Below are 22,876 nucleotides of genomic sequence, written 5' to 3'. Positions count from 1 at the left end.
AATATTTTATGCAAATTGGGAAAACCATTACTGCCGTTCAACAGAAAAGCACTTTGGTCCAGCATTCATCAGTAAAGAGTTTAATGATAAAAAACAACTACCTTCTGATTCTCTTTTATATTTTAGTTCCCTCCCTGTTAATTATTAGTGTTTATAGTGAGTCGTTCAAAATGTGCTTCTATAGAACCACCTGCTTTTCAGAGGGATGGTATATCCTTTGAGAAAAGTTACTCCAAAGTATATCTATCTAAGTGGGTAAATTCCATTAATATTACAACATAATAGCCTAAAATGCCACTGAACATTGAGTTCTCTGAAAGAACTCCAAATAACGTGATAAATGAAGTCCATCTAGATAAATACCAGTCCACCTACTTCTGAGCTGAAAGGACCTGAAAGGGTGGAATCATGAGGCTAGGAAATGACTATAGTTTGAATATGAGGGAATTTGGAGAGTTAGTGGTTTATTGTCTGACTTCTAAAATATTCTCCAGAATTAGACATCCTGGCAGAATGAGTGCAGAGAGAGAGGGGGGAAAAAGCTGAGTGGAGAGGAGGTAGCTGTGGAATGATAGTCCTTGGGGGGGGGGCAGGGGGTAGCTGGGGGTGTAGGTGGAGGAGTTAGCTTTGAAGGGGCGGAGGGACGCCACCTCCACTGACCCTCAGGGAAGGTGGTGAGAAGGGGTGCAGGTGCAGAACAGGGAGCACACCAAGGGGAGTCTCACTTGGTAGCCTCTCCTTTCTTGGGGAGGTTGGAGGCATAGCTGTCTGCTGAAAATGGGGGAGAAAGGGAAACTTTAGGGTCATTCCTGAAGGAAATGGTAGCAGGATCTGCATTGGGACCAGAAGGAGTGCTGGGAAACCGTGTGGCCTGGACAACCTCTCCAAGCCCCAGCTCCTCATCTGGAAAGGGGGGATATTTTATGTACACCAATGAGGACAAAAGGAAATACATGGAAAGTGATGCGCGTATTACAGATGCTATACTAATGCTGTTTGATGATGATAACAGGTCTCTAGATCCCGCTGACCTTTCCTTTCATCCATATATCAATGGACATAACAGTAATTAAACAGTTACATACTGCTAACTGTTTCATGTTATCATCTCTCCAGCCAGGCTCTAAACTGTTTCGGAGCAGGTGTCTACCATGCTTCTTTGACACTCCAGTTTTGTCTAATAAAACATTAGGTGTCCAGTAGAGATTTAGTTAATGCCTGTGAGTTGAATTGATTCCCTAATATAATATTCAGTGTCAGTATGTCGTGCTGGTAAAAAAAACATGGCAGTTACTAGTATTTATCGACAACACATGGAAACGGAGAAACCATTTTACTTTATAGATAACATTCATTCTCATAATCATAACTCTTATTTTCTGGCTGTTTTAACTTTCATTTCACATTTTGGAATTTGTGCTCTTAAGGCCTTTCCGTATAAATGCTCGTCAAGAAGAAAAAAATGTTTATACCTGGGTGCAGTACTCAATCCTCTCCAAAATTATGGCAAAGTTGGGCCTGTCCTCGGGCTGGTGTTGCCAGCACTGGGTCATGATCCTATAGCTAAGGGAAGAATAAACATATTAATTAAGATCAAGAGAAAGGAGGATGAAAAATACATTTTTTTTTCTCCCAGCACTTCTGTAAATGGGACTGGGGTGGCACTGTCTTTGAGGGTGGCAGCTCATCTAGGTCCCCCGTGATTGGCATATGCTGCCCTCTGCTGATGGGCCAAGCACTCGTGCCTATTGTGAGAGTATTAGAACACCCAAGTTTGTGAACACAGCCATCCTGATGTTTCCATTAAATATGGCTCCTCTCATTCCATTCCCGAATTAAAGTCATCTCTGGGGTGGAATATTCTAATTATGTTGCCCATCTGCCTTGCTCGTGGGAAGCAGGTGAGAGATGCCGACAGGACAGCAGAAACGCAGGGGATGGAAACCTTTAAAGGAGACTGAAGGCAATGATGTGGAGGCCGGGACACAAATTCCCAGGAGGTGCTGGCGGAGTGTGAGCCTGGTGAGTCCATGGCATGCAGCCAGACAAAGGACACCTATATGGGCGGGACATTATTGCTTTTGGGGCCAGAAGACTAACCCATCTCACTGGAATCACAGACATTCCTGTCTTGGGGCGTATTAAATGAGGTCAGCCATCTCCCCTTTCATCTTTAAAAAGCATATGTGGCTGCAGATATGTTTTGGAAAAGAGAACTGTGCTTAGTAACTTGCAGAAATGTTCCTAAAAGAGTCGTACACAGGCCCAGGGCAGTTCTTAGGTGGGTCCATCCGTCCTCCGCTGGTCACGAACTCCAGAACTTCCTGGTTGCTTTTGCTAGGGTATGGCATATATCCAAGAGAAAATATTTCCCACAGCAGCACTCCAAAGGACCTGCACACAGGACAGGAGACATGGATGTGGATGCACATATACACGTGTGCACATACATGGACACATACATATACACATACAGACATACACACACATGGACATACACAGACACACAGACACAGATGTAAAATTTTAATATTTTTATTACACGTTTTCCACAATAGAGAATTCTAAATCTGGAGAAAAATAAAAGAATAAGAAAGCCACATGTGATGCTCCAAAAAAAGCTAACCACTATTAGCATGTTATTTTTTTTGTTCCAGTCAAATTACTTAGATTTTTTTTTTACATAATTATAGTTATAGTCAATATGCAATTTTGAACCTTGATTTTTTTTTCAAATTCCATTATGGCGTATACATTTTCCGTGCTAATACATTTTTTTATAAATAGAATTTGAAATGACTATAAAACATTTCACTTGAGTAGTTGTGCCATAATTTGCTTTATCGTTTCATATTGTTTTCAATTTTTAAAACTTAAAATACTGTGATGAACATCTTTGTGCATTTTTAAAAAGGACGATTTGCTTAGGATAAATTCTCCACATTTACGATTAGGATAGCCTAGTAAAATTTAGGATAATTCTAATGAAATTACTAGATAAGAAGAATATGAACAGTGAAAAATTCTTAATACATATTGTCCACTTGACTTCCAAATGTGTCACTCTGATCATCAACATCACACAAGGAGGCATCAGAACACTCTCACCAACAATGAATAGTATCCTGGGCCGGCCGAGTGGTGCATCGGGTAAGAGTTGGCTTGGGACTCCAGCTCTGAGCAGCAGGGCCCCGGTTCAGATCCCACATTAAGGCCAGTGACGCTGCGCCCTCTACAGCTAAGATGGTGAACAGCTCGACCTGAAGCTGGGCTGCCGTGAGTCGCCGGCGACGGCGTAGGCTGCATCCCCTGCGGCAGTGGGCCGCCATAAGCTACCGTGAGTGGCCGTCCAACGGCCAGTGACCGATCTGCCTCCCCAGGAAAGAGCGCAACAATAATACCAACATGGGCCAGTAAAGCGACGTCCTCCACAACTCGACTGGAGAACAAAAAGGACAGCAACTTGTCTGTTCCCCTTCTCTGATTCCCCAATAAAATCTTTAAAAAAAACAACAATGAATAGTATCCTTTCTGCACCCAAACCCATCTCCTCCATTCTTTCCAGTTCATCGGTACCACCATTCATCAATTTGCTCAAGTTGCAAACTTGGGCATAGTCCTTGATCTCACTCTTCTCCACACCTCTCACTCCACATCCAACTTGCACCAGGCCTGCTAACTAACTACTCTCAAGACAGAACGTGAATCTGACCACTTTTAATGGCTTCCACTGCCACCGCCAAGGCTAGCCCCTCTCATCCCTTATCTAGAAATGTGCAGTATTTTCCTAATTGGTTTCCCAGCCCCACTCCAGTCTATTTTCAATGGCAGTGAGGGATTTATCTTTTTTCAAAACAGATCACATCATATTCTTGCTTCCAATCCTTCAGAGGCATCCCACTGTGCTCAGAATAAAATCCACACTCCCTAAACTGGGTCCTAAGACCCTCCATGTTCTGCCCCTGCTTCCCCCTTCCATCTCAACTACCACTGGCCTCTGTGTTCCCTTAGCTCCAGCCATGAAGACTTGTTTTCATTCCTCAAATAAGCTAGTCTTGTTCCTGCCACTGGCCTTTTACACTTGACTTTCCCTCAGCCTGGAAAGCCTTTCTGTCATATCTTTCCATGGTCTGTGCCTTTCTGTCATTCAGGTTTTGAACTTTCACTTCCTGCATGGGCCCTTCCCCCACCATCGGTACAAAAACAATGTCCCTCCTCTGGCCCCTCCACCCACACTCTTTATCATTTTTGTCTCCATAGCACTTATTAGTATCTGAAGTTACGTGATTTATTATTTTTTTAAAAAGCACTTTATGAAACAATCTAAATTTTAAAAAGGAAAAGCAATATAATAGATACTTATGTATCTAGATGTTAATATTTTGCCTGTCCCTTTTTTTTTTTTTTTAGCTGAGCCATCCTGCTACCTGTTGGCAGCTCAGCAGCTGTTCAGCTCGGGCTGGGCATCAAACCGCTATTGCTCAGAGCTCACACTCTTGAGCGAGCTCTTAACCAACTGAGCCACTCGGCCCTTGCTTGTCCGTTTGAAGAAATAAAATAGATACAAGTAAGCCCCACCCTCCATCCTTTCCTGCTTTCCCTTGCCGACTCCATAGGAGTTAGAATGTATCCTTCCCATGTATAAGTTTTCACTTTTTTTACAATGTGTGAAAGCAGAAACAATAAAGAATCTATTTTATAGACTTAATTTTTGTATTGTAAAATTATACATAAATGGTATCCTACTCCTTTTTGGAACTTGCTTCCCCCCCCCCCAAATGTTGTTTTTGAGATTTGTCCATGTTGATACATGTAAGTTTAGTGTGTTCTTTATACTGCAGAGTAGTTTCCCATGATATATGTAAACCATGGTTTATTTTTTTTGTCCCCTACTTGAGGGACAGTTCGGTTGTTTTGGCTGTTTTCTCTATCGTAAATAATGTTGAAAATGAACATCCTTGTCCAAGTCTAGTTGGCTCATCCTCTCTTTAAAATAGAAACTTAGAAGTAGAATGGCTGTGTCACAGGATAGCATGTGTTCAGAACAATGACTTATTACCTAAATTACTCTCTCTACCTGGATAGGGCAGGTTGGTGGTGCTCTAATGTTGGTGCACTCCGGAATCACCCGGGGGGCTTGTTAAACCATGGAGTGCTGGGCCCACCCACTCTGTTTCATTAGCCTGAGGTGGGGGCTGAGAATTTGTTCCTTACAAGTTCCCAGGTGATGCTGATACTGTGATCATGGATCACACTTTGAGGCCCACTGGGTCAGGCAAGTCGAATTTAAAAACAGCTACTTGTGACCCCACAACCCCACTTCTGGGTATACGTGTATATCCAAAGGAAATGAATCAGTATTTCAAAGAGATAGCTGCACTCGTATGTTCATTGCAGCGTTATCACAATAGCCTCTGTATGGAAACGACCTAAGCATCCGTCAGTAGATGAATGGATAAAGAAAAGGTGGTATGTATGTATATAAATCCTTTTGATTAATTATTAATAACCAGATTCCTAGATTAATTCTATTAATATATACTAATATACACACATATTAATACCTATGTTGATACACGTGTGTACATATAACCACATATACCACCTTTTCCTTAGCTATTCATTATATATGGATATATGTGTAATATACACAATGGATATTATTCAGCCTTAAAATAAAAGGAAGGAAATCCTGCCTTTTTCGACAACATGGATGAGCCTGGAGGACATTATATTAAGCAAAATCAGCCAGACATGGAAATACACTGCATGATGTCACTATATGTGGAATCACAGAAGCAGAGAGCAGAATGGTGGCGCTGGGGGGGGGGGGGGAGGTAAGGAGATGTTGGTGAAGGAGTACAAAGTTCCACTTATGCCGGATGATTAAGTTCTGGGGAAATCATGTTCAGATAGTGTTTCCCAGACTTATTCTTAGCTATAGAAAGGGCCTCGTCACCATTACGACCAGCAGCACTTGTGTGCTTTTCTCCTTGATTCTGTTAATGTGGAGAATTTCATTGCTCAATTTTCTAATCTTAACTCAATGTTGCACTCCTGGAATAAACCCAACTTCATTGATATGTGAAAAACAAAAAAATGACTTGTGGCTTTCAGTGTGTGCCCCCAGAAGCATCAGTGTCACCCGGGAACTTGTAAGAAATGCAGACCCCTCAGCCTGACGTCAGATCTTCTGAATCATGAACTCTCAGGCTGGGGTCCAGGAACACGTGTTTTAACAAGCCTTTCTGATGACTCTGACGTCTGCCACTGTCTGAGAGCCCCTGGTGTGTAGGTATGTTGATGCTTCCCCTGGAGCCGTTCCCCTGACACAGGGCCTCCCTGCGGACAGTGTGGGATCACGGACGGTGAGGCTGGGAGGAGGAGAGGGGCAGCAGAAAGACTCACCACGTGTCTGTTTTAGATGTAAATATTCCTTCCATGAAGGCCTCAGGGGGCATCCATTTTACCGGCAGCATTGCACAGCCTCCCTTTCGGTAGTAGCTCGCTCTGTGGGAGGAGGAGAGGAAAAACAAACTTGGTTCCAGGGGTGGCTCTGAGCAGAAGCTCCATGCAACTTGAGAAAGTGGCAACAAGGTCTACCCATTAAAGGACTGAAATTAACGAGGGTTCTGTGGTTCAGGAGGAGAGCAGGGGAACACAGACCATCTGCTTAAGAACTTTGGTGTCATTTAATCAGACACAAAACAGCCCACTGGAGGCATCAAAGAAAAGATCTATGCAATGACGAAAATGCCCACTAGAGGATGGTGAGATTTCCCTGTTGGGGTTGTTTATTGTAACTCACAATGAATACCATTACTCCAGCCTCATCAGTGCATCCTGTTCCTGATGATCCATGGGAACTCAAGATCCAAAATGGGAGCACTGAGAGCTGGGCTTGTGTCTTACTCACTGTCACTCCTCCGTGGCACTCATATAGCATTTAGTTCAATACAGGCACTCAACAAATAACAAATGACATCACTGACAAAAACTAATAAATTAACTCATACCTTTGAAGCCAGCTCCACCCCTAGCCTCTGTTCTCCTGCCAGGGTGTGTGTGCTACAGGAGGCAGCGCCCCACCAGCTGCCTCAATTAATTAATTACTTCAACAAACATGTAGCGAGTATTTAAAAAGTATCAGGTACTCTGCCATGTGGTGAGGACATAAATAAGGCATAGTCACACACTTCCAAGGATAGGGTTTAGTGGAAGACACAGACACGTGAACGACTATAGTACAGAGCAGCGCGTGACATGACGTAGGCATGTACGAAGCTGAGGGACACAGATGAGGAGCTGATCTTTCTACTCGAGGTGGGTTGAGTACAGCAAATGTTTCGTAGAGGGGGCTGATGGAGCTGAGTGGTGAAGAAGCTCTCCTGGAAGACCATTCCTGACACCTGAAATTGTACTGGGCATGTGGGAACAGTGGGTAAGTGTATAAGTTGGGGTGGTGAAGCTTAGAGCTGGGGAGCTGTCAGAGCTGAGGATGGAGAGGAAGGGCCCGGTGGCCCAGGGCTTGCTCAGTCAGGCTGCAAGTCTTGTAGCGTCAAGCACAGGCATTCCTGGGGGATTCTGGGAAAGGAGGGAAAGTGCAGCAAACCAAGGTAATAAGGTGGAGCCCGGTGGTAGATGACTGTGGCGAAGAACATTACTGACTGATCATCTTCCACGTGCTGCTACCCTGTGGTAACAGGGTGTCATCAGCATTCTCAGGCCCTGAAGATTGTTACCAGTTCTGACGGAGGCCTTCAGGGGTCTCCCTTACTCTCCAAAGAGTGAAAGCTCTATGTGACCAACCCCCGCCCCCCCCCCACCTCTGGATTAGGGAAGGCTTAATTAGTGGCCAAGCAAATGAGTGACTTGCTCCATGTTGTAAATAATTAGACAAAGAAGAAATGTGAGAGAAAGTGCAATAGAAGTTTGGGGTTTTTTTAAGTTGTTTTATTTTTCAAGTGTAGCCTTGAAAATATTACAGGGAAAAATAAATGAAGCTGAGTGAAGTACCTATGAGTTAAGTGTATTGAACTATACTCCCATGTCTCCTGGGATGGGTCAAAATGACCAAGGAGCTGGGCGCCGTATCCTGTCAGCTGTGGGGCGCTCTTGCCTGGCACAATGGAAGCTAAAATCGTTTAGAATTCCTGAGTATTGAAGAGAAGGGTGAAGTAAATTAAAGCTCACATAGAAGCTTTTCCCATAGCACGTATCCAAGTCATTCTGTGTCTCAGAATATGCTAGGATTAGAGAGTTAGACCCAGAGAGGCAACCTAATTAAGAACTTGGTGTCACGTATGGCAGGCAGTGCGATCCTAGAATTAATTAGACCATCAGGTATGGGCGCTAATTAAGGTTTTCCCATATCCTGAAAAGGAACTTAATGGAATTTTAGGTGGCAAGTTGACAAGGTGCCAGAGATGATTGAGGGCACCAGCAGCCACATCCCATTCTCTCGGGATGGGCATTGATGGGCGACGGCAGTCTTGACTCACCTGTAGATGTCTCGGGCCATCCCAAAGTCTCCAATCTTGGCTACTCTCCCAGGGCCTGGACAGGTCAAGAGGCAGTTCCTGGCAGCAATATCCCTGGGAAGAAAAACAAGAGAGAAGGCATTTCCTTATTTTATCCCTGGGAAAGTAAATGTCTAATATTTACCACTAGAATTTTCACCTCCAATCTGAAGTTCAAATAGTTACTTCCTTTGCTCTATATTTCCTTTACTGAATTATACTTCAGTATGAAAGAAATAACTATGCCAATTCTAAAAACTAACAAGGAAATGGGAAATGATTAGGGAGATGATTGAAAATGTTTAATAGGATAATAACATGAAAATAACTATAATAGAAACTAGAATTTATTGGTCTTTTACTGTGTACTAAGTATTGTCCTAAGTGCTTCATATGTAATTCTCACAACAGTCCTATAAGATACAGGGTGCTATTATTGTCCTCATTTTATTAGAAAAATGAGGCTAAAAGCAAATAATATAGGGACATAAGAAATGCCATTGTCCTTAGGCTATTGTTTTATACAGATTGCTGGTTGATTTCAGCCAGCTGTTTGAAGGAATCTTCCGGAACGGCGTGACTTCCATGCTATCCAATTCGAGTCGGTTCAGGTATTCCCAAATCTTTGTAGTTTTCTTTTTTAATAAGTCATTATGGTGGTTACATCCATGATTTTATCTAAAGCCTTTTTTAAGCTGTCTGCATCATAGCTATGAGGTGGGAGAATCACGTCTTTCAAGTCATGAAGTTACTTTGGCTGTTGTGCTCCAGATGGCCTAGTAGCTGGAGCGTGCCTATGCAGCACGACCAGAAGATTTCCAAGTCTCATCCCCACCGATAGCTGACCCATTCTTGGCATTCATGTGGGAATGAAGGGTGCAGCCAGAAGAAGTCTGAAATGGTTTCCAATAATATTTAAGTCCAGGCCAGAAAAACAAAAAAGTAGTACTTGGGAGGCCACAGGTGGTGTTTTCATATTTTCGGCTGGCTTCCTAAAGGCTCTGATCTTTGGTTGAGAAGGACATGGGAAATAAGCAATGGGATAGTGTTAAAAAAATAGGACCTGGATTGGGGCCCATGGCTTAGGATGCCAGGACAACGGGCCAGGGTGGGGACTTGGATGTTATTAATGCCACTGACCTGATCCAGATGGTGAAAGTTGAATTTTGAGGAGCGATGGTGCATAAAACGCCCTAATAAAACTATGGAGGCATAATATGTATGATGTGATATCAAAAAGAAGAAAAATAGTGGCATGTACAGCCACCACTTCTCAAGAGAAATACAGCAAAGTAGACCAGGAACAATATTTATGCCTCCAGAAAGGTCTTTATGCCGATGTGCGTGGAATGGTTGTTTAAAAAAATGATCTTGGATTTAATGGCAAGAAAATAAATGTGATATCATAGAACACATTGAGAATTGGTAGAACGACACATAATTCTTGAAATGACAATAAACCATGACCACAGGAAACAGATAAAGCAGACAAATGGGAGGGCAAGGTCTGGGGAGGGAGTCTGCTCTGAGTCCGGAGGTGTGTACTTGCCCAGGAGCCTGGGGATGGGGAGGCAGAAGAGGTGGGGGAGGGAGAGTGTGAGGGCCATGGGAGTGTGCCACAGACCTCCGAGCCAGTGACAAGGTGCAAAAGATGCTTTCCTAATACCAGTTACCCCGGAAGAAGAGCCTGGATTGAGATGGTCAATTTCTGCTAAGGGTCGCCTTTTGCTTATAAAGCAGATCATCTGACACATTCTTGATTTGATCTCTGACAATTTCATTCCTCAAAAAAAGATCAAAGGAGCAACAAACTGTTCTCTGGGATCTAATTCTGAACTTGAGTAACTATTTACAGATATGCAAATGATAGCAATCTTGCTAGGATGTGACCCTGTTATCTTATTTCTAGTAACAGAGCACTGGGTGTGGTCCAATGTAGCCTGGCTCTAGGGAAGCAGATTTCAAAACGTCAGAGGAAAGATGGATGTGATCCCTCAGCCAGAGAATCTGTATGCTCGCTGACTAACGAGGGGCGGAGATGAAACAGCAGGAATGATCTCAGGGAGAACCAAAGGGAGACACCTGAAGTCCCCAAGGTGGTGGCTGCACAGGTTGCTCTCAGATGAGTTCAGATTTAAAAGGACAAAGGCGGAAAGATGAGGGTAAAAGGGATCAAATTTTGGTGATGGAAGGAGAACTGACTCTGGGTGGTGAACACACAATGTGATATATAAGTGATATATTGGGTTGTCGGAAAAGTCATGATGCATTTTTGCAACGAAAAGCATAGAAAAATACATCATAACTTTTCTGACAACCCAGTATTACAGAATTGTACACCTGAAACCTATGTAAGCTTTACTAACACTTGTGACCCCAATAAACTTTAATTAAAAAAAAAAAGAAAAGAAAGATGGCTGTCACCAAGGATGAATTCCAAAAAGAGCACAATCTTGTCATGTCCGAGCAACAATACAGCCCAGAGCTGAGATGTCTGGAAAGTTCTCGGCACCACAGAAAGGGCAAGAACGACACCGGGAGGCCTGCCCCATGCTTTGAAGCCGAGGGTGTCGCTTTGGATGAGAACATACAGGACCGGTCCCAGATCCTTTTCTGCCTTTGTTATTTCTATCAAGAAAAAAAAATCATCCGCAAGTTGGAAGGGTTTAGAATCAAGAGGTAGAGCTGAAGACCAAATGAGGAAGCGACGGTAAAAGGATAAGCCGCTGCACGAGTTGATCGCCTTGTTTTGGGAATGGCGCTGGGAACCCGGGCGAGTGTGCTTCTTCTTTTTTTTTTTTTAAGATTTTTATTGGGGAGTTGGGGAAGGGGAACAGTGCTGGGGAATCGGGGAAGGGGAACAGACAAGTTGCTGTCGATTTGTTCTTCAGTCTAGTTGTGGAGGATGTTGCTTCACTGGCCCAAGTTGGCACCATCATTGCGCTCTTCCCGGGCGAGGCAGATCAGTCGCCGGTCTTTGGATGGGCACTCACTGTGGCTGCTGGCTACACACGGTAGCTTATGGCAACCCACTGTAGCAGGGGCTGCAGCCTACGCCGTTGCTGGCGACTCATGGCAGCCCAGCTCCAGGTTGAGCTGTTGTTCAGCATGTTAGCTGTAGAGGGCAGTGTCACTGGCCCTCATATGTGGGATCCGAACCGGGGCCCTCTGGCATCCCAAGCCAGTTCTTAACCAACGCGCCACTCGGCCGGCCCGCGAATGTGCTTCTTGATCTTTAATTTCCCCGTTTTTATTAGGGAGAAAGCATAGCTTCCTATCTGTTACATGCGCGTCGATGTCTAACCTCATGCAGCGTCTCTCATTTTCTACTTAGTACTTACTGTAATTATTAGGACTATGCCTTAAACTCTTTGAGGATGTGAGTTAAGAAAAATTGTTAGTTCACCAGATTGTTATTTTACTAAATTAGAAGGAAATCATTAGGAAGAGTTTTGCAAAGAGCCTAACAATCTATTTGACTTTTCAGATTTCAGAATCAAGCCGTCAGATGAGAAAGTCATCATCCACATGGAAAGAAATCTGTAATCTATGATGTCTATAGCATTACACGTGGACTTGATGTCCTAATCCAAACACCATTTAAACACCAGGGTCATAGAGAGGAGAAGAAATGAAGTGTAGAAATAGATAAAATAATCATTATGTTCATTTCAGAGTCTTTTAGAAAAAAAATTAATTTACTCAACAAACATTTCTTGTGCCTTGCTGTATGCCATGGATACAAAGATGAATAAAACAGAGTCCTTGCCTTCAAGCTACCCATAGTCAAATATGTGAAAATACGAACTCCTTTAACTTCCCTTAAGGAACTCATTTTTCTAGATGGGGGAACGTTCAAGTGATATAGGACTTGAATGTTTCACTGCAACATACAGGCAGCGGCCCCCACAGGAGGCCAAGCCAGGCTCATCAGGGTCTCCAGAGCTGGTATGGATATTTTGACACTCATTTTACAAAGGAAGCCCTGATAGAGTCAGTAGTCATCTTAAACACAAATGAAGCGGAATCATCCGAACAGCTAGGGAGAGAGCCCCGTCATTCTCCTCCCCATCATTCCCCACGCTGTGGGATGCACAGGGAAGCAAACAGAAGGCGGAGGGAACAGGTGTGTCGACTCACCGGTGGATGAAGTGATTCTCCTCTAAGTACTGGCAGCCGCAGGCGATGTCCCGAGCCACGTGCAGGAGGTCCAGCATGGTCAGGGAGGAGGGCTGATTCTGTGGGGAGACAGAGCGATCTGAGAAGCGGCTCTTGGGGGAGAGAAGATTTGAAACACTAGCTTCAAGTGCAAGGAGGCCAAATCCTGACACGCTGTCCCCCTGGGGCCCCGGCCCTGGTTGCTCATTAGAAATCACCTGGCGGCTTTAAACCAATACAGATGCCTGGGCCTCAACCTAGACCCAGGAATCAATCTCTCCAGGTGGGCGCAGCATTCGTACATTTCACAGCCCCAGGTGAGTACCGTATTTCCCCAGGTATAAGACGCTCCCGTGTATAAGACGCACCTTAATTTGGGGGCCCGAAATTTGAAAAAAAGTGTATTACATAAAGTTATTGAACTCAAGTTTTATTCATCATAAGATTCATACAACTCCTCATCACTGTCAAACCAGTAGTTTGTCCTCATCTGTGTCTGATGACGAATCACTGTCTTCATATATTGCCTCATCCTCAGTGGGAAATGCAAGTAAAAAAATCTACCACCAGTTTTTAGACCCCAAGTTTAACGAAAATGGGTGCATCTTATACATGGGGAAATACGGTAAGCAGGCAGCCAAGGCTGGGAACCGCAAAGTACAGGAACCCAGGGTGGCCGCGTGTCCTTTCCCCTGTTCATTTATCCGCACATTCTTCCACCTCAATCTTCATAAACATTTAAATCCCCCAAACGTATAAACAAGGCTGTCAGAAAATCAAGGGGATACAATTTTTAAAATCCTCTAAATGTTTGAAAATATTTTTAAATATTAATTTTCTTCAAGAAGGTCCAGACTTAAAGTGGATTGATAAAGAAAAGCTTTTGGAAAATGCTGGGCAACTGAAGGGCGATTTCAAGCTTTTCTGAACGGTGGACGTTGCCCCACCTCTGGGGTGCAGTCCGTCTCTGCCTGGACAGCCTGTTGAGCGCCTGGAGGCCTTTTGTGAAGACTACATCCAGTCTTCGTGTCTCTTTGAATTCTGAAATCCCCGAAGTCCGCAGCAGCACGTCGTCATGCAGTGTCATATTTGTTGTTCTGTGTTTATTTTACATGTCCCCAAGGCAGGGACTTCCACATCCATGTCCACAGTATCCAGCACATTGTAGTGGTTTGATGAATGTTGGGGGGTTGGTTGGTTGATTACAGCTGAACTAGGATTTACCCAGATGACGGCTGGGGCTTTTCTCTGCCACAGATCAGGGCCTCCCCAGGACTCCTTGGAGCAGTGCGGGTCTGGGAGAGGCGGAGAGGACTCATGCTTTTCTAGGGCACGCTTCAGTTCTGGAGGAGACAACTTAGGGAGGGGACAATTCTTTGCCCATGAAACATCAGGCAGGGCCTTCTGTGCATTAGAGCAAGTCCAAGTACAGGACCTCTTGGATGCAACCTCCTGTGGAGTTGGTAGGGAAGAGAAGGTTATCTCTATATTACAGATGGGAAGGCTGAGGGCTCAGAGAGGCTAAGTGAATCACCACTCCAGGTCACACAGCCACAAGGGTGGAGCCCAAACTGCCTTTGAGGTAGGCTTTAAAAATCTGTGTTGGGGGAGGCCGAATTCTAGCAGTTAAAATTGCGCTCCTCAGGAGAGCATGTCAGAGAAGGAACTTGAGTCCGTGAACACAGCGTACAGAGCCCAGGTGAATGCATAACACTGCACACATGTACAGGGAGTAGCTTAGGTCAGTGGTCAGTCGAGCTGACCTGGGCTTCATCCCTGCTTGTCCCTCACTGGCTGTGTGACCTGGGGCTAATTGCTCTGCCACTCTGCAAGCTACAGTGTCCTCATCTGTGAAGGTGGCATGACACTACAGCCTCACTGGGTTGTTACGAGGCCCAGAGGGAGGCACAGAGTGAATCCTAAAGGGATCTGCAGTCATCGAGTGTGGTGTGGAGGGCCATGGGGGTCTCGGGACATGGTCTGTGTGTTTGGTTTCTCCAGGGGTCGTGTTAGGGTAAGCATACTGGGCACTGGGACAGAGATAGTCCCCATTTCCTGGGGAAAAGAAAGTAATGTATTTCTGAGGAGAATAGCCATCCATCTTGCTATAGTATTAGAAATATCATCTTTTCCCTCCTCAGGAGAATGCTTTCTGCTCTCACTAAAGAAGGACCTGCCTCTGGCTTTCCCAGAGTGTCTCTGTGCCCCTGTCACTCAGGATGCGAGGGTCCTTGATGTCTCCGATGCCCCCATGAACCTGCCACGCTGCAGGGACCAAAGCTTCCCAGGCATTCACCCGCGTGCCAGGTATATCTGGGCTCCCTGTCTGTGGGCGCTCAGAGCAAAGGAGCTGCTTCACTAACTACTCTGCGCAGATAGTTAGCAGCCTGTGTGTGTGGGGGGGGTTGCGAGTGGGGGTCGGGCGGTGTGGGCATTGTGGCAAGACTGATACTTAAATGAGCGGTGCAGAGCGTAGCCAGCGTGCTCAGTGCCATTTGTATGCCTCCAGGGCAAAGAAGGAGTTGGAATCAGGGTCCCCTCACCCTGTCTGCCACTGAGTGTGGTACTTCCTTTGGCGACCAGGCATTCCTCAGGCCCGTTGTGCTTATGGATGCATTCTGTCCGGTACTCGGAGAGGCTCTTGTCCAGTGTTTTCCAAAGCGGGCTTGTGGGATGGAATTTTATCAAACAGGTGTGGGAATTCCTGGGTTAAATAGGTTCTTTATCACAGGGGTTACCAGTGTCTTCGCTGTTTATTAATGTATATTGAGGCTCAATGAGGGTGCCTGCTGTGGTTCTGGGATTTGTCTGACCACAGAATCCTTTCAACCATGTGTGAGTGTGAAGCACCTCGGGGCACTGAGCAGTGACAAGAGAGGGCGGCTGGACTCTGGGACCCCCAGGGTGCTATGTTGTATAATTTAGAAGCTCTGCTGAGATGTCCCAGTGCAGGCCTCGCATGTCACACTGCAGACCCTGAGGTTAGAGTGGGCATCTGCCCTAAGCCACCTGGGTGCCTATGGGCCAAGCAGGGCTGGGACGTGGCTGGCATTCCTGGCTCTACCCAGGTCTTTTCACCCTCCCCAGCTCTAGCCTCTTGACCATATAGCACCTTCCGAAATATGTTAGCACTGTATTTGTGTAGTAAAACTACAAGGTCAGGAAGTCACCATTTGAGAGACAACGGTGGGGCTCAGAATGAGTGGATGTAGGTTGACCGGCCCCAGGTCAGCTGACTGAGTTAGTGGCTGGCTGGCATGAACGTCCCTCTCTGTGCTTGTCCCCAGCTTGGTTTCCCATAATCAGCAGGCGATAATAAGGGATTAGGCAGGAGAATCCATTGTACAAGGCTTGCTTGCATGAGCTCCCAGGGCCATTGTCCACCTTCTGTCCATTCTCTCATGGTCATCCCCGGATCCAAGCCCAGGGCCTACAGCCTTTGATGCCATGGACGAGTTGCTTCCCAGGCTGCCCATTCTTGCTCCCTCCACCCCTGGCTCTGCTCCCTGGCACAAGCACAGGGGAAAGGCTGGTTTCTCACTCACCGGGCGAGGGCGGGTCTCCCGGAGGAAGGACTTGAGGTCTCCTCCCGCCATGAGCTCCAGCAGGATAAACCGGGGCAAGGCTTGCAGACTCACCCCGATACAGCGCACAATGTTCTGGTGGTTGAATTTGCTGCAGAGCAGAGGGAAGTAACCAAATGCAACAGCTGAGTCTGGGAAGATCTCTTAAGTGGGGAAAGCAGGATACAAAGTTGTGTTTTCAGCAGCCACATCATGTACATGCATTCTGTAAGTGTGGGTAGCAGGGGTTCCATGCTAAGCCTAAGCCGAGAACCATCTCGTCACTGAGCAGGCGGAAGACCCAGAGGGCAGGCCTGACAGGAGCTCGGGCTGCACAAGAGCATTTGGTTGGAGGCGGGAGGACGCCGCACAGGCTCTTGGGGGAGAGAGTGGAGTGGGGAGACAGGAGAGCGCCGCGTGTCCCTCTCGGAGACTGGTGCATGGACTGCTTGCTAGGGCTCGTGTTTGAGGCCCTGAGGCAGGACGTAGGCAGAAGTTGGAGGACCTGCTTCCACAAGGGACTGTGTTGAGACCTGCCAGGTGACCTCGTGTGAAAGAGACTGAGGGAGAGGGGCATGTGGATTTGGGTTTCCTTGTGAACGTGATCCTTTCAGGACACACAGGGCAGTGGGGCCCGGGAACTCTGCCCGGGCACACACACACATACAAAGTGGAAAGAGTGTGTGACTAGAGACTGAAATATAATGGTGCTTGCTTATTTCCAAGTCGTGAGATGGAGTGATTTGGGTCTCCATGTAATCTTGTATTTTCCAAGTTTTAGTCAATAATCATGTATTACATGTATAATCAGAAAATAAATTATTTTTAAAGCAAGGCACAGAGCCCACTGTTTGTCCTCCCGTGGCTCCAGGGCCCACAGGCACATCACCCACACTGTTCTGCCTTCATTCCCTCTGCCACTTCCACTTCCAAAGGGAGATCCCAGGCTGCCCCAAGTTGTCAGGATGTTTGAGGCTCCCCAGGGCAACAGGAGGCCATGAACCCGGCCAGATCTCAAGGTCAAACCCCCTTGTCTTCCTTAAAAGTGATCTGCTGTCAGAGTCCCAGACACCGAGATTCCTAGTTGGGGACCCCAGAGCCACAAGTTGAAGGGTGCAGGCCAGCTGTGTGGACCCGATGAGACAGCCTTCCATCATGGTAGGGGCACAATTTCTTTACACGAGATCTGAGAGCTGGGACTGGTGAAACGCCTGGCAGAGGAATTACCTGGAGGGAGATTATATCTTTCACTGTCAAAACCTAGCACACTCTATTTCTTAAGAAGAAGGGAAAGGAATGAATGGATGACACGGGGATGCTGGCTGAAGGCAGAGTGATAGCAGTTAGATTATTAGGCCACAGAGGTGGTTTTTTTCTAAGTCAACCATCTGGAGCTTTCTACGCTGGTAAGATGTGCTAAGAATCTGGGGCAGTCTCTTACTGAGACGGAGAGGCATGCTGGAGGAGGTTTCTCTCAGAGACATGTTTGTTAGAAACACCTCCATGTGGGGAGGTGGGGAGCGTCTCTCTGTGACAGTACCTGATGATCAGGGCTTCCATGAGGAAATCCAGTTCGTCCTGTTCGGAACATACCTCAGGCAGCGTCTGGGCACAGAAGGGCAGAAGGCCGTTAGCAGCAGGAGTGAGAGGCTGTCAGCAGAGAGCTCGGTCTACAGAGACCGCTGGCCAAGGTCAAGCCCTTGAGGGAGCCCCTCTTACCTTTACAGCCACTTGCAGGGGGCTCGGGTCGCTGGGCATCCCAGACACCTGACCTTCGTACACCTCCCCAAAGGCGCCATGGCCCAGACCCCTGTGCAAAGGAGATGGGAAGATGAGGCAGAGGCAGGTGGGCCAGGAAGAAAAGGCCGGGACACGTTTAGCGGATGCCCACGAGAGGCAGGGGGCCATGCACACGCTCAAGAGCCACATCCTCACCCTGGATTTGCTACTCAATCCAGGACCCCCATTGCTTTATTTGAAAACCAGCAAGAGATGCTCCAACTAGGGATTCCTGACAATGGTTGAACATTCCTTCCGCGAAGACTTGAGTCTCTGATATTTGCCAGGGAAAGAGCGGTGAATAAGACCTGGCCCTTGCCCGGGGGACCTGCACTCTGTGGGGAGGGAGTGACAGATCGCTGGCCAGCGCTTCTGTGGAGTGCGCTCCGTGAGTGACAGATGATGCACAGGATGCTCTGGGAGCTCTGAGGAGGCGCTTTGCTCCACCAGGAGGAGGGAGAGGCCGGGAAGGCCCAGGGGGCACTCGAGTGGATTTTGAGGAGAGTCCTCCTCTCACTGTACAAACCCCATGAATATACAGGGTGTCAAATACCCCCCAAATGGCTCTGAACATTAAATCTTCTCCCCTTGGGAGGGCTGGGGGTGGCCTAAGGGTGACTTTGCTGGCCTCTTGTGGCCAGAGGAATCCAACGGTGCTGAGATGAGATCCAGCTCCTTAGGGCACCCTCTTTCTCGGAGGGATGGCAGGGGGCACCCACCGAATGAGGGTGATGTTTTTCCGCGGCACCTCCTTCAGGTCACTGATGGAGGAGGTCTTGCCGGCAAAGCAGTAGTTGGGGTTGTAGTCAGTCATGATGGTCGAGGTGCGGAGCTTGCTGAGCTTGTACTCGGGGCTCTGCAGTTCCATCTGCATGGCTTGCAGCTCCTGGTGCTTCCGACGGTACACTACAGACAGACGGAGGTCAACTTCAGCGTGGCCTGGACAAGGCAGCCTGGCCCTTGAAGCCCAGCACAGGCCACCTCCTCCAGGAAGCCTTCTTGGATCTCCACCTCCTCTTCTGAGATCTAAACCTTTCCATCACATGGAGTAATACTAACAAAATGCTTAAAGATGTGAAAGTGCACTTTTAATTGAAAGATTATTTAAAGTAAATGTAAAGCTTAAAAATCATATAAATGGAAAAGATTTTACTGTATCATACAGGGGCAGAGGCATATGAGTTTGGGTCCCCTGAGAAGCAGACCCCGACGGGAGTAAACGTGCAAGGATTTCATTAGAGCACCTGGGTATGAGAGAACATGGGGAGGGCGCCTGGAAGGCTGCGAGAACCATCAGACTGTGTGGGAAGTCTGGCCCCCCCATGCAGGAGAGAGTGAGGGAAGATTGAATAAAAACCCCAGATGGCCATGCAATTTAAAGAAGTTCCAGTAAGGCTGTTGGAAAGTTCTGGAGCCAAAGCTGGCCATCTGAGGAGTCCCATGTCTCCCAGGAATAGGGCTGCCTTAGTATCTGTGCTATGCCCAGTCTTCGGGTGGGGCAAGCCCGGCGATGGATTTGAGAGCAGCTGGGGCTCTTGGTCACTTGCGCTTCCTACAGTTGGAGAACTGTCAAGCCACATAGCTGGGGAGCTGCTACAGAGTGATGGGTTTCTAACCTGGCATCCAAACTGCTGTCTGAGTTCTAATTCCACCTTTGTTACTTAATAAGCTGAGTGACACTGACCAGCTCATGTGACCTCGTTGAACCCCATCTCCTTCTCTGTCATCAGGGAAAGTAACTCCTGCCCTGTCACCTGTCCCACTCTCCTCCGCCGAGGGTTGTCATAATGAAATGAATTCACCAACATAAAATGGTTGTGAAAAAAATTCTAAAGGGCTCTACCAATGCAAGGGACCATTATCGCTGTTACCATACATGTGATACTGTTCTACGGGCAAACTCCATGGGAGGCAGCGTGAAACTGTGACTCACAGGATAGCTTCTGCCCCTAAAGCCCAACCCCACCACTTTCGGGCCAGGGCAAGTGAGTCAACTGCCGTGAGCTCAGTTCCTCCTCTATAAAATGTACTAACAGTGATCACAGGGTTCTTTGAGGGTTTAGTGAACTAAAAATATGTAAATCGCCCAACATATTGTAAGTGTGCAACAGTGCTAGCTCTTATCATCCTTCGAAGGGACATGTGGTCATGATACATGCTGCCATCTCCCTGGCCACTCCCAGGTTCCCTCGTCCCTGGGGGCGCTGGTCTGAAAGTGCTGCCCAGAGCTGAGCCTCTCCCTCTGCCTTCCTCCATGTCCCAGCCCACCTGCTCCGGGCATTTCCAGCCGTAGGAGCCTGACTGGACCATGCTGAGCCCTCTGTGACCTGCAGCTCAGCTCACCTTGGTTCACAGGCCTAACAGGAAACACTCAGAAGCCAATTTTGCATTGCAGTGGGGAAGTGGGGGCTGGAGGCGTCACACAGGGAGTGAGCCAAAGTAGACGCGCCTGCTGAAGCCCGTGTCTGATGGCAGCTGGAAGTGAAGTCCGGGGGGGTGGTGAGCCTGAGCTTGTGTCCACCTCGGCAGCGTGTCCCCCAGCCCCGCTGCCCCTCAAGCAGCCAGGAGGTTGTATATGAGGCTGAGGTTAGGATCAGAGGCTCCTAGGGAACTACAGCTATGCTGGGGGTGGGAAGGTGAAGGGCTTCTGCTTTGGTTTGGCCTGCGCTACCACAGTCACCGCCCATGCAAAGTGACATCTCAGTGTCCGAGGCACAGCCTAAGACTCTGTTCTGTTCTGCCAGCTCTGCCTTCCCTGCCTCCCTTTGGAAGCCCCAGGGGTCTGGCACACTCACCGATCATGATGCCAGAGAATGCCAGGACGAGGGCAGCCACGAGTGCAGAGGTCACAACGGAGAGGATCAGCGAGAGTGGCAGGTGGGGCTCTGGGGTGGGTGACACTGGAAGACAGGTCCCCACAGGGCACCAATGACCATGCTGATTCTCCTCTGAGGGCCACCCCGGTCAGAAATACCCTCCCCAGCCAGGGACAAAAGCCACCTGTTCCTCCCATCCCCGGAGATCTTGTCCACCTTCCTTTTCAGCGGACACGGGGCATGAACAGGTTCGTCCTGGCTTTACAGCTTTCAGCGGTAGCTTTGGGGTGGAGGGAGCATGTAATAGGGCTACATTATCATATTCTGGACATGGGTCCAAAATATCAACTGCGCGGTGACAAGAGGAGGAGGAGAGGTGGCCAGCAATGGCTCATGGAAGAGACTCAGGGGCCTTCGGTGACAATGAACTCACTGTGACCCAACAGTACAGCGTGCCCCCCAGTAGCACGCTGAGGCTGACTCACTGCCTCTGGTCCCGAGGGCACTGAGCCCAGAACACGGGAGGGAGGGTCCCAGGTGCCACAATGGGCACAAGCCACACTGAGGTGTTGTGCTTGGTCCCAGACACTACATTTCAAAAGGGGCATTGGCAACTGAAACACCTGCAGATGTGGCACGCCAGGATGGAGGGGAGACATGAAATGGGGTCTTGTGTGACTGGATCCAGGTAGAGGGGTTTTAATTTGAGAAGACGAGCAGGAGGACACACTAGAAAGTCTGTGGCCAGTAGGGAACCAAAGAGCGGAAGCTGGAAGAAACAGGGTCTGGCTCTGTAGCTCTTGGTGGGAGAGTGTGTCTTAGGACTGCTGAGGTTCCTGGCACTGGGGCTGTTCCAGTGGGGACAGGTTGGCCCCTTGGTGGGAATGTGAGGGTTCACACCCTGCGTTGTGGGTGGGACTAGGTGACTTAAGACTCCTCGGGAGTCATGACCCACCTTTCACACTCAGGTTTCTCTGCATCGTTGTCAGAGCACCCGTGTGGAGGCAGACTGAGGGGCGTCAGGAAGTTTACAAAACTGCACCTGTGTTCCCCAGCCATGGAAACCAGCTGTGGCTCAAGCTCTGGGCCCCCAACCCCCATCCTCTTACCAATGCAGGAGACGCCGTCCTCAGCCAGCACAGTCCCGTGGTCACAAAAGCAGATGACCTTGTGGCTCTCAGGGTCCATGTGGCACTCGTCTACCTCACAGTGGCTGCAGTTTAGGTAATGCTTAATATTCACTTCCCCGTGGCCTTCCATCACTGGGGACAAACAGGGAGGGTTAGCCTTAGGCTGAGTCTGCAAAGACTGACCTTCACTGCCTTCCCAGCCTCTGCTTTATCTTTAGCTGGTCAGTGTGGGTTCCCTGGTCCCTGTTTCTATGTCCCACTGCCACTGAAGCATTGCTTTGTGTAGAAAAGTCTCTGGTGCATCTGGTGCATGGAGCTCAGTCGGAGGACATTGTGGGTGCATTTACGTAGGTGGGTGGGAGGGTCCACACACCTGATGTTTAGGTCGGCTGGTACAGGTATAGGGCCTATTAACTGCTGCATTTTCTAGAACTAGCATGTCTCTAGTAGTCAGTCTTCTGCCTCTGTGTCCATATCGGACCACACCTTCTGACTTCTAGAAAACTTGGTGAGATGAGCACCAGGCTGCCTTGCCTGCAAGGGACCCGTAGTCACGCCTTTGTATCCTGGACTTGGGCGAACAGCCCTGAGGGTTTTAGCTGGGTGGGCGAATTGGTCTAAGGAAGTTGGCTCTGCAGCTGGCAGAGGGTGTACCTTTTAAAGCCGGGGTATACAGGATGCCCAGTGGACTGATGAAGGATACCCCATCCTCCCCGTCCACCTCGGGGTCATTGTTTGAGGCTGCATTGCCCCCTGTGGCAAACCAGAGAAGAGTTTAACGCAGAGAGGTGGGTGCCCGAGTCTCAACACACATGCGCATCGGCGGGTCATGCAGCCGGGTCAGTGAGGGGCCTGCGGGGAGGGGGGTGCATGGGGAGGGAAGGGAGGCTCAGGGCACAGGGGCTACACTT

At 47.9% G+C, this 22,876-nt stretch overlaps 1 protein-coding gene across 1 annotated transcript in view; it reads right to left on the bottom strand.

Annotated features, from left to right (window-relative positions):
- The window catches only part of ALK (ALK receptor tyrosine kinase), an 81,648-nt gene that overhangs the window by 2,452 nt on the left and 56,320 nt on the right, over positions 1-22,876 (bottom strand). Inside the window, exons 9-20 of the mRNA XM_019658122.1 lie at positions 22,620-22,718; positions 21,945-22,097; positions 20,815-20,919; positions 18,739-18,925; positions 17,960-18,050; positions 17,781-17,845; positions 16,223-16,352; positions 12,660-12,757; positions 8,502-8,594; positions 6,409-6,510; positions 2,260-2,394; positions 1,473-1,563 (exon numbers count right to left, since the gene is read on the bottom strand). Of these exons, the coding sequence (XP_019513667.1) occupies positions 1,473-1,563; positions 2,260-2,394; positions 6,409-6,510; positions 8,502-8,594; positions 12,660-12,757; positions 16,223-16,352; positions 17,781-17,845; positions 17,960-18,050; positions 18,739-18,925; positions 20,815-20,919; positions 21,945-22,097; positions 22,620-22,718 (1,349 nt within the window). The remainder of the gene's footprint in view (positions 1-1,472; positions 1,564-2,259; positions 2,395-6,408; positions 6,511-8,501; positions 8,595-12,659; positions 12,758-16,222; positions 16,353-17,780; positions 17,846-17,959; positions 18,051-18,738; positions 18,926-20,814; positions 20,920-21,944; positions 22,098-22,619; positions 22,719-22,876) is intronic.

The sequence above is a fragment of the Hipposideros armiger genome, unplaced genomic scaffold (genome assembly GCF_001890085.2).
Source record: "Hipposideros armiger isolate ML-2016 unplaced genomic scaffold, ASM189008v1 scaffold_0, whole genome shotgun sequence".
Lineage (NCBI taxonomy): Eukaryota > Metazoa > Chordata > Mammalia > Chiroptera > Hipposideridae > Hipposideros > Hipposideros armiger.
The sequence above is the reverse complement of the archived record's forward strand: the minus strand, read 5'-3'. Positions and strand labels throughout refer to the sequence as shown.